Here is a 12,274-nt window from a genome sequence, read left to right as displayed (position 1 = left end):
AAAGAAGACCATCGAATCTGGAGGAGCCAAAGAGATTTGACAAGGAAGAATGGACTGAATACTTCAAGTCATTTGTTTGTTTGAATGTACAATTTCCCATAAAACTAGTTATTCAGACACCTGTTGTAAAATACCTGCATTTCAAAAAGAAAAAGAAACAAAAATTGTATGTACATAATGTTTTTAATCAGAGACAAATTGGAATATATATGTATATATATATAAAACATGAAGCTTTTTTGTCCACACCAGTTGCTTCTGTTTAATGCGTAACAAAAGTTTGTGACCAACACAAACATATAATTTGGGGGAGTAAACCATTAAGTTGGAAACTGTCACTAAGTCAAGCAGGAAATCAGTGCAGGGTGTGTCACATGATGGCTAACTTCAAGCATGAAGGCAACATGTGGAGAAAACTGGTTTATGGGTGTCATGTTGACTTGTGGGATCAAATGACCATTTATCCCTGCAGTGTTGCCTGCAGCTTCTCTGTGACATCAAAAGGGTGAGTTTGTTCAGGTGAGTGGTCTGAGTGAGTGGGGGGTAGACAGCAACACCCGGGAAATGGCCTTTTAAGATGACGCTTTCATTAGGTCAAAAACAACAACACCCATATACAGCAGGTACAACAAAGAGGTCACAAAACACTAAAATCAGAAGAAGAAAAAAAAGTGGTTTAAAGAACTAAGTCTTGCATCGTGAACTGTCAGGTCATTATATCCAAGACATCAACAGTGTGACTCATTTCTATAGAAAGATATATAGAAAGGCGTTATGTTACTTAATATCTGAATTATTCTAGTCACAGGTATTGTGTAATGCAACGTTTATAATAATTTACATTAGACATTCCAAGGTCCTTTTTAGTACTCCACCTAATATCAGACAAAGTTTATGTGTACATATCTTCCACCAGTAGAGGGCAATAACACATTGAATGGAGTTTTCTGCAAAACAAGTACCTGCGTGGACCCCCAGTTGAGGATCTCTGATTAAAACCAGTTTATTATATGGAATAATCTTTTTAAATCATATATCTCTGTGTATTAAAGGGCATAAAACGTGTTTTCTCATCTATGGAGTTTAAAAAAACGGGACCACAGCATTCCCACGTGTTTACTAAAAGCATTGGTAATTTTTACCTTTAGCATAACTATAGCCGATTCACACAGTGTTTAAAAATACCTGCCAGTGGGGTCACGTGACCTATACAACGTTAACAATACAAATCTCCAGGTGTTCTCGCAAGTTTTTCAGCATTTGGTATTATCACGTGACCTGGTAGAGTCGCATGAAGAGGAAATAATTTTAAGTAGATGAAAGTGTGATAAACAAAGGAACTGCAGTGATTGGTGTATTTCTGTGACAACATTTGGATTGAGTTTCTGGTAATAAGTGCAAAACAAGACGATTGCATCCTAATTTAATTAGTAATGACACATCTGAAAGGACCTTCTCTGTATCTTACTTGATAAATAATGATCAAAAACCGAACGTTTGATTGCCCTAATATGAATTGCACAATTGAATTATTGTGTACCAACAGGATTCATGGAAACCTTCTTCTAAATTAAGTTTTATAAAGGTCTAAGTTTGGGATAACTGTAAAAAAACATACGTTCAGGCATTAATTTATATATTTATCAGTCGAAATATTTCTATTTAATGTCTAACCGATACTTTTTTCATTGCTGTAGTGATTTTTAACCACAAGAGGGCGATGTGCACTTGTAAACCACTCCAAGGCGTTGTCTGTCCAGTTTTGTCTGTAAAACGACAGAGGACGAAGACCCACCGATGGCTAAAGGTTTGCCGAGATTTATTACTCGGTGACGTCAGAAGTCTTTTAAACTAAGACATTTATATATTTATGTATACTCCGTGTAACATTTGAAAAAAATAAAACGAGCTGATTTTTTACCTCTCTGTGTAAACTGTGTAGACTGCTGAGCGGACTGATCCAATCCGTATTGTTGCATGCGAAGAGTGTATGTGTGTGTGAACGATAAAGAGTCACACAGTAGAAATATTCCCCTAACTAACGCAACGACTACCAATAAAATATCAAATTTAGTAGACAAAAAGAATATGTGTCCATTATCGGACACATATTGGGATAAATCCTTGCCTGGTTAAGGATAGATTACTTTGTTTAGGGCAGATAACCACAGGCAGCGCACAAAGTGCAGCTCACGTTGACGTAGGGAAAAGTCTGATCAGTGTTATTATCACTGAGCAGCGGTTTGGCTCTGCTCCGCCCTCCGCCAAATTGGCTCTGAGAGCGGACGGGAAATCAGGATGGGGGTTGTACGTGTTTGTAGGAGTGTGCGTGCGCGTTTGTATACGTGCATGTGGTACTAGAGAGGAGGGGAGAAGGTGGATGACGACATTTGCGTCATGCGTACATTTCCTCGTCGGGTTGACAGGCTTTATATGCTCCATGTCTCGCTGCTAAGGTACATTTAAACACAAGGCTGACGTGTGGAGAGAGGTTGAAGTGAGGAGGAACTGTAACACCAACACCTGACATTCTCTAACCAGGGACTAACACTTCCACATCTGAAATCTTCTTTTTTGGATTTGGTTTTTTTTTTTGCGATTAAAAAAAAGGGGTTTGGAGATGTCCAACGTCCAGTTATCGAGCAGTGCGCTGGAGAGGCTGGTGGCCAGGAGGACCTTTCCTCTCCACAAGCGCACCAGCGTCTGTCGCAACCTCTTCGGACCCGTGGATCACGACGAACTAAGCCGGGAGATGAAAACCAAGATGCTGGAGATATCTGAGCGCGACCAGCAGAGGTGGAATTTTAATTTTGAGGCTAACACCCCCCTGGAGGGGGATTACGAGTGGGAAGAGGTGCCTGTGGATAAGACCCCGGTGTTTTATCAGGACTCTGTACAGAACGGCAGGACTCGGGTACCCGCAACCCCCGTCAAGCAAAGGCCCTCGGCGGACTGCGCTCTCCCAGAGACTCCTGTCATGGACGTCCTGGAGCGCCTGGTCTTACCCGAGGACAGCAGCAGCAGTAGCAGCGGCAGCACTAGCAGCGACCGTAGCCCCGGCCAGGTGGAGATTAACCAGGAGAATCGCACAGACAAAATCAACTCAGGGAAGAAATCGACTCTCAGATCGGTGCCGTGTGTTAGACGCAAGAGGGCAGCCACTACCGACAACAACACACACATCACAGGTAAAAACACGGCTCTTTTCTCCTCTGTGTGCGTGAATCTGGCTGCAGCGTCCAAAATATCCACGTTTTTAGTTTCTAGTGCTTAACATATCTAATATTTTGTTTTTGTTTTTCTTTGCAGACTTCTTCGTGAAACGAAAGAAGGTCGTTGACAAAAAATCTGAGATTGGTGCCTGCCATCTCTCCAAGTCTCCTATCCCGGTGGAACACACTCCACGAAAAAGGATCCGTTGAAGGTATGATGATTTTTATTATCATTATATGATCAGATTATTAGATAATTTTGATTTATTTAAAACAACATCAGTTCGTGTTGGGATTTATTTGAGGTTATTTTTAAGGGATGAGTTGTTCTGGGATATACTTGAAGCAGAGCGCACCAGAGTCCTTATCAGGCCGAGGGGAGGAGAGCGCAGAGCACGGAGGGGGTGGGGAGAGATTGTGCTGCTGAAATTGCAGTCGTAGTGATAGTAGGAGCTGGAGTAACTCTGCTGGGCGATGGGGGAGGGGTGATGCGCGTCACCCTGTGGCGGGAAAGGCTCTGGTAAAGGGTGACGCCTGCTGCTGCAGCTGCACTTCTACCGTAACTCAGTGTTTTCTCTTTCCAGAGAAAGTGGATCTGAAAACTCACCAGTGTCTTTTTTTTATTATTATTTTTTTCCAGATTGTTCAAATTCTTTGTCGACGTTGCACTACTTGCCTGCGCATTTTTGAGGGAGTAAAAGATGTTTGCACCGCTGCCGGTCACTCGCTCCGACTTTGGAGGGGACAAAGGACGCATAGTGATGCGGGAGAAGACGCACCGAGCGGCGCATCCTGCTGCCCGGCAGACGGCAGCTGGGCTCGGGCTCCGCAGCAGACTCTCAGGACCGAACGGTTTGGGGTTGGTGGAAGATTTCAATTTAAAATATGGGGGTAAATTTTTGCCGAATGACATCTATGTATCCAGTACAAATGTAGCATTCAATATTGCTTTTGCATGTACAGCCACTCGACAGTGTTAAATGTTTTAACATCTGTGCAATCCTATAAAAAGAAATGTCTACACTGGCCAAAAGTGTACAGCTTTATAGAAACAATAGGTTGTGATTGTTCATTTCTGTCAAGTTCTGTTTTATTTTTCCCTGTAAATTTATATTTTTAAGTCTATTTTAACTTATACTTTATTTATGTTGCCTTTATATTTGTCAAATGCCTTGTTGATTCAGCCAAAGGGCATAGGCTATTTCCTATTTTATTTGTATGTTATTTTATTATTTACATTTTTTAAATGTGATTTTTTTTTCTGCAATCATGTAGCTTCCCCTCATAGTCCACACTTGAAAAGTAGGTTTCTTTGTTGTGTTTTTCTGAGCCGCTGTTGTTGTCGTTGTTGATGTTAATATTATTGTTTTGTGTTTCGTACCTACAAGTGCCCTAATCATGCCTTGCAAAGATGGGAATAAAAAATAGTTTTCACTTCAACTTTGGTTGTTGGTTGTGTTTTTATTTGCAGGTCAGTTTTGATTGATACTTTTTTTTATAGAAATTGAGAAAGAAAATGGGGATAAATAATGGATTTTTCCCACAGAAACATTTAATGGAACAATTTTTTTCCTTATTATTAAAAATGTATTTTGTGTGTTTTTATTATTTCAAAGTCAGAGCCTCTGTAGGGTCCTCACTGTGGACCCAAGTATTGCCATAGACAATACTGTCTCTGTACCTCCTCTTCAGGGGCCACAGGTGTATCCCAGTTTGCACACAGTCCAAATACCTCGCAGGGCCAAAAAGTGCATTAAGACACGCAGCCCTGGGCAGCACGGCAGCTGTGTGGTATAGGCTGGGATTTAAAGGCCCTCTCGTCCCTCTAAAGAAGCAGCAGCTGCCTTTGGATCCCCGCTTTGTCCGCCACGAAGACACCCCCACATGCACCCACACTCAACAAGCCCTTTAAAAGACACACACACACACACACACACTGTGTTTACCCTGCCGTGGATACACCGGGTGTGGAGGCCACCTGCCAGAGCTGGAAAAAGAAAACTACAAGTCTTTGTAATTGTCTTCGTCTATTGAAACAAACCATTCAGCAGGTCATACTTGCAAGTTTACCATTAATTGAATGGAGACAAATGCAGCAGGAGCATGAATGCACACTTGGCCTTCACTTAGTGTCAGCCCAGATGCAAAAAAAAAAAAAAAAGGAGAAAAAGGAGGAAGCAGAACATGCAACTCCACCATAATTTTCCACGAGGTCTATGTGGTTGTGTTAAAAAGCCTGACTACATGACACGAGTGTTTTGGATGAAAATGGAGACTTTTGATGGGCGAGGTGACTTTGTCAGCTCCACGCAGCCATAAGCTCTGACGGCCTTGTTCTGATTTCCAACACAAAGCACTCTCCAGCTCCATTCTTTCCTTTTTGTTGCCATATGGCAAATCCATGTAGACATAGCCAAGACCCATTCAGTCGGCCACAGAATGTCCTGCATCACGGAACAAAGGACACTTTGTCTGGCTGCTCCATTGGTACGAATAGGCGAAAAAAATATTATAATTAATCTATGGCTATATCCAGCTAATTAACGCCCATATGCCCAAGGGGGAGCAGTGGGGCCTTTCAGTGTAGTTTTAAACTCTCAATAGTTTACATGTTAAAGACAACAGCTGTTCATGTGTTACTTTAATGAAGTCTCCTCTATGTTGGAGACTGGACACATTCAGGGGGTTCAAGTTCCCCCCCCCCCCCCCCCCCCAGAGTTAAAAAGGTCATCTTCCCTTTTTGGTTGCTTTAGCTGTGTAACTATAAAGATTTTGTATCAAAATAATTTTGATTACATTTGATTGAACTTGAGCCAGCCGAGGAAACAGGCTTTGCACATGAATGTCAATTGTTTTGACAATATTAACCATTTGTATCACAGTATTTGCGTCCACACTGACTCTACATTGGGAGGTTTTATGACAACAGAGGTTTGTCAAGTTTACAAGTTGAAGCATTGGTAATCAAACGATGTGTATTTTAGAAGTTTAAAATGTAGTATTTTATAAGATGAATAAAAGTAAAATATTATTAATGCCAACTACACATTCTTAGCTCCCCAAATCTTCTAGAAAGAAATCATATATTCACTATAAGTAATATCTTTTTTCATGTCAATAATATTTACTTCCAACTTCTGGAAATAGTTTTTCAACCTGTAAAGATGATTCTGCTTAAAAACAAAGCATTCAGATTTTGCTGCTTACTTCTTGTGGTGTTTTTTGAAATCCTCTCATACACATTTGTCTTTTTATTTTCTTACAGCTTCACGAAAAGATACGATTTAAGAAGTGGAACATATTTTGTGGGGAAAATGTTTGTTAAGTGATGTGCCTCCCCTTTTTTCTTTTTTTCTTTTTTTTAAAAATAGCTTCAAATTAAACTTAAAGGTTTAAAGCATTACCAAGTTAAAGCACATCACGTTTGTGCTAATGTTTCACAAATATATTAAGTTTTGTCACTTATTTTCAATTGTGGTGATGGAAAATATGGAAAATATTGCAATTATCTTCAGTATCCTGTGTCTAGAAATACCGTTTTTGATTTGTGTAAATCCAAGATAAAAATAGAAACTTGTTTTTGTCCTTAGTTTGGACACACATTTTCAGACAATAAGCTTTGATAGAAGAAAAAAAAAAACACAACACCATTTTAACATTTAAACCCAAATCACACTTTGTTGATGTATTCTGAATAAACTAATGCATTTTCTACTTCATGCCAAGGCTGTAATTTTTTTGGAGGCAGGAAGAGGGTTTTTAAATTTAAATACCAGCCATTCAAGCCATCTAGATGATTGGCACAGAGGAAAGAGATGGCAGCTAACATACAGAGCTCATTAAGCAGCGTGTACTGGGGAAATATCAGCACACAGCTGCTGATGGAGACAATCCGACTCACAGGCCCTCTACCAGTCCTCCAGTCTCCAATTTGACCTTTAGGCCCATTCACTCTTCCAGCTCTACACAGAGAAGTCTCTTGGCTGAGGCCTCCATCATCAGTAAAATTATATCACACACACATATACTATATATATATATATATATATATATATATATATATAGTTGTAAATATATCTTAGGGGCAGCTTTGTACTCATGTTATCGGCCTTTCTTATATTTAATTTAAATTTTAATAAATGTCAGAGTAAATTCAAAATTCCCAAACGTACTGAATAAATACATGTACAAGTACTTAATAATAGTAATATGTGTGAGATGTGTGAATTTAAGATACTTTATTTTTCAATCTCATTATGTAATTTCTTACAATAAAGTTCTGAGTCTTTGCGTATAAACGCTGTTATTAAAATAAATAAATAAATAAAAACGTACCATGTGATACCTCATTATACCATGTGGTATCTAGCGTATCGCCTTTAGGAATGACTTGAAAAATCAGTCGACGTGAATAACAGGGCAGAATGACATAAACTGTTACTTAAAAGATCAAAATTATTTCTGTATTTAAAAAAGTACCCAGAACCTCGCAATTAATGGAACAATCTGCAAAAACTACAATTAAACATACAAAGAAGGAAAATCAGCCAAGAGGAATTAGCATTTTCCATGACCATCTGGCATCGGCGCAGGCGACGGGGAACAATGGAGAGTTGGATGGAGAGAAGAGGCGAGTGTGCCATCGCATTGACCTGCAAATGAGGCTTTGTCACCGAGTTAAAGCTCCCTGACCCCCTTTACCCCCTCCCCTAAAAAGACTTAAAAAAAAACCTATAGCGTGACGAATGGAGGCCCGGATCCAGGTCTGTGTGTGTTTTGGAGCCGGAGACCAAATCTGTCCAGGAATTATCGACCGTGTGTAAACAAGGACCTCGGAATTCTCCGTTTTCATCAAAACCAGTGTATTTTATTTAAGAATGTGAGCAACGCGGAAGAACAATGTCAGCACATGTGCACGGATTTGTGCAAAATGGACTCAAACACAGACTAGTGACGGGGAAAATCGTGATTTTACGCACTGAGCCAAAAATCCATTTTACGCACAAAGAAAATCCACGTCTCCTCCTTTGTTTTTACCGGTGCATTTATTCCAGTGAATTTGACTAACTCAGTCTCTTATCCTTCAGTTGTCAAAAGACTTTTTTCCTCGGCCTTGCTCCTTGAATAAACAAAAAAGGCGTGCATACACGCTGAATCCATGTGTGTGTGTGTGTGTGAGGATGTTTTGATGGTGAAGCTCGTTATTGTGGTGGAGCACCTGTGCCGCCCTCACTACCAGCCCCCACCCCCACCCCACTTCAGGACTGGAGCCCAAAGACACGGACCCACGCGTTTGCATAAAGGTGATCCACCCCCCCCCCCCCCCCCCCCCGTCCGTGTGTTGTGTGTGTACATGAGCTAGAGATAATTTTCTAATGTGTGTGTTTTGGACCTGTCATAAACTACAAAACGCAGACATAGACATATAATGAAAATATTTTCCTTCATACAATAAGTTTATTAGGTAATGTATTATATTTTTTTCAACGGCAATTTCATAACACGAAAAAAACAAAACAAACATAACTGACGTTTTTCTATATTTTGATTAAACTTCTTACATAATTTCTAAGCAACGTTTTGCTTTATTTACGGACCCCTAATAGATTTTATACAATGTTGTTATTATGTTGTTATTATATATCATTTCAGTTTTTTCTTTTAAGGTAATGATTTAGCTCAATGTAGCTAACCCTCAGCTACATAAGTAATAATTTAAATAATAGTTTTCCTAATTCTTCTGACCATCTATTGCTGTATCACACGAAAGCTGGCCTATTTTATTATTGTTTGTACTACCATTCTTTTTAGCTTAGCCTATTTAGATATTTCTCATGGTTAATTTTAGTAAATTAACTATTGACCTTTGCTAATTTGGCTGCGTTTTGTTCCAAAATATCGTTATTTTAGCTAAAATGTCATTTGACATTGACTATGCTTTTCTTCATTTTTACATTATTAATATACATATATTTAGAAATGTGGACAATTTGACATCTTTTGACTACATTGTATAATCCGACATATTTGAATGGCACCTCGTTTGAAATACCATTTCCTACAATGCCTCTTGGACCTGGTCATTTTCTTCCTTTTTTTCATTTTATTGAGATACAAGTCACTGTGTGAAAACTACCTGAAATCTACCCTAACCTTCAATTAATCAAGAGAACTGAAGTGCAAATTCGTGAATCTATATATTTCCCGTAGAAATATTGTCAACAAACGCGGATGATGATTAAAGTTAAAGGCACAACATCTGGGTATATTGACGGCAGGTGTTGAAGACCTCAGACAAACCAGTGTTTGCATGAATGTGCTGAACGGGCTTTGGGAGAATAGAACAGAAGCGAAGTTTCCGCATTAGTGTAGCAGCATTAGAAGCACTAGAAGCCAAAAAGTTGCTATTGGTCCGGGTTTCCCTACGCGTGGTCGTGCTGCTCCATTCCCCTCCTCTCTGGCGGCCCTTTTCCCTCTACATCCACTCAGTATTCATGCCTGTGGACAACAAAGCGCACGACTCAATCCACGCAGGAGGCGGTGTGACAGGGGACTCGTGGCCGCTTTTCAAACTTCTCCTCGCTGTCTCCTCCTTTCTCTCTGCATCCAGACTTTGGTCTCGGTCGGGGGTGTGCGTTTGTGTGTGTGTGTTGGGGGATTAATCGGCCTCCCTGTCTAATTCACTTTGCTCTCATCACGCTCGGATTTAGCGCTGTCTGCACTAAAAGCGTATCACGGACAGTGTTTCATGACGAGACGGAGTGATGTACCGTAAATACCGTAAATACTGTAAATACTGTAAATACTGTAAACTCAGGATGCACAGTAAACATTGTAAATACTGTGAACACAGACAAGTGTCCATGCCAAACTGTAGGAGTTCTCAAATGGAGGTACGTGTGACATGGGCCCTACTTAAGATTTTTAGAGAGAGATAAATCTAAGCACCAGTCAAAGGTGTTCAATTCTATCCATCAAAACACATTTGGATATTGAGTTTTCTCATGCATCTCCAACAGCTTTAACAAATGAATCAGAGTTCTATCGAGCACTGAGCTGTATATTGAAGCTTTGCAACAGGTACTAACATTTGCCTCATCTGATTTTTCTCTTTTACTGACAAAACTTAAAGAAGTTTAGTTTTAAAACTCAAATAAACATACGTTCTATCCTTAGACAAGGTAAAGAAGCAGGTTGTGGTCTGTGAAAGTCATCCCTCAAAATTCTACCAAAAAGGAATTCCCATAGAAACAACAATTACAGAAGTGTTCAGAGTTTTTGGTCATTTTTTGTTTGTTTGTTGTTTTGTCCTCATGTAGAATTAGATTCTACAGTACAAATGAGCAATGTCACAGAATTAAATGAATCAGACACTGATTACACAGTGCTACATTTTATGTCTTTTTTTTATTCAACCAAAATCACTTTGCACTGGTTAGGGGTTAGTGGGCAGACACAGTATTTTCACAGAGGGTAAATCACTGATTTTATTAGATAATTAACTGCTGCTTGGGTTAAGAATTGGAACAGTAAATCTGACAGAAAGAGGTTAATTTACAGTTGGCATGAACCAAGCAGCAAATTATATTATGGACTTGAAATGCTCATTGGATGATAGCGCACAAAATTCCTGGAATAAATAAAAAGCTGTAGTCATGTTAAATAATTCCCTCCACATCACTGATGGTGGATGGAGTCAAGATGAATGTCACACCCCTGACTTGGGTCTAAGGACGATCGTAACCAGCACCCAGAAAGTCAACGGTTCTTCCTTAAAATTGATCCCCCAGACTGACCCTGACCTGTTCACACACAACCCTCGCCTCTCTGTGTTACCATCAATAGATTCACATCGCCTCCATGTCTGTGTGTGTGTTACATTCCCGCACAGGACACACACATCAATGCAGTTAGTGATGCTATGCAGTCTTTAAGAAACCCTCCATACAACAGACATTAGGGACATTCCAATCTGACAGAAATATAAAGGTGCCCTGCAGCCATAACAAAAACTTTTTTTGATATGAGCGAGATTTAAAGAAAAACTGTTCATACTTGTGAGCTGCCAAATCTAGGCCTACAAACATTTGTTTGGCCCACTTTCAGTTTAAATTCTAAGTTGTTAACAATAGGATTTTCTAGCAAATCAAGTCTGAGACTGCCCGCCTGCTTGTCAGCAATAACAGGAAATCATGTCGAGACAAGCAGACAACAGTCTGCGCTGGCCCCTCCAGTTTCACACATACTGTACCTATCAAAAACTGCATAACTTTACACTGGAGTGGTAGCTTTACAAGCAGACGACCATATGTGGCCCTACAGGAAAGGGGCCTGCTCCATTGTGAGCGTAATTGGACAGAAAGGAGAGAGGAGGAGACACAGATAGTGCGATGACACTTGAGAAATGAGATCTAACTCTATCCCAGCGCCAGTCCTGACAGCCAAAGTCCTCCACCTCCATTCTTCTCCGCTCTGCCTTTGTCTAGATTCTTTTGGGTCCTCTGAGACAAACCTGTTCCCCCTCATATGCCTCCTTGCATGGGATGCCAGTCCTCTGTGGAGCGGCTGCTGTCTCTGTTTTATCTGTCCATCCATCCATCCGTTCCTGACACCTCGATCTGCCTCTCTGCTCCCCGTCCCCCCCTCCAGCGAGAGTACACTTTTCTTTTCCTTCGATCATTTTTGGCTCATAAAACTTGTGGAGGAGGGCTCACAGGCTGTGTGTTCAGGGTTGGCTACACTGCAATGTGTGCACTGACTTGGACTAATGCTATTCTCGCCACACATTTGCCGGCCAGGTCCTATGAAAAGACATGGTCACGTAACTCTTTACGGCTCTCACAACAAAGGGCCATCATTCATCACACAGCAAAGCAGCGCGCAACGGCACAGCCTGGTTTCGCTCGTGTTCCGCAGCCTTCGCATCATCATCTTCCCTAGTGGTGGGACATGAAATCATCTCCATTCAGTTCTTAAAAAAATGTTTCAATCTGCAGTGTCAAGATTTATTTTATTAGCTTGTTCAGAAGCTGCGTTCTTTTCTTTATATTGCTTTATTATTG

The 12,274-nt window shown here is 40.4% G+C and overlaps 1 protein-coding gene across 1 annotated transcript; it reads left to right on the top strand.

Moving 5' to 3' along the window:
• Positions 1 to 2,395: 2,395 nt before the first annotated feature.
• On the top strand, positions 2,396 to 4,652 carry cdkn1cb (cyclin dependent kinase inhibitor 1Cb). The gene is made up of 3 exons (XM_008311693.3): positions 2,396 to 3,188; positions 3,310 to 3,424; positions 3,853 to 4,652. Exons 1-2 carry the CDS (start codon positions 2,621 to 2,623, stop codon positions 3,420 to 3,422), a joined length of 681 nt encoding a protein of 226 aa, XP_008309915.1. The 5' UTR covers positions 2,396 to 2,620; the 3' UTR covers positions 3,423 to 3,424; positions 3,853 to 4,652.
• The last annotated feature ends 7,622 nt before the right edge of the window (positions 4,653 to 12,274 follow it).

The sequence above is a fragment of the Cynoglossus semilaevis genome, chromosome 6, assembly GCF_000523025.1.
Source record: "Cynoglossus semilaevis isolate Cse_v1.0 chromosome 6, Cse_v1.0, whole genome shotgun sequence".
Taxonomy (NCBI): Eukaryota; Metazoa; Chordata; class Actinopteri; order Pleuronectiformes; family Cynoglossidae; genus Cynoglossus; species Cynoglossus semilaevis.
This window is presented reverse-complemented; position numbering and strand designations above follow the sequence as displayed.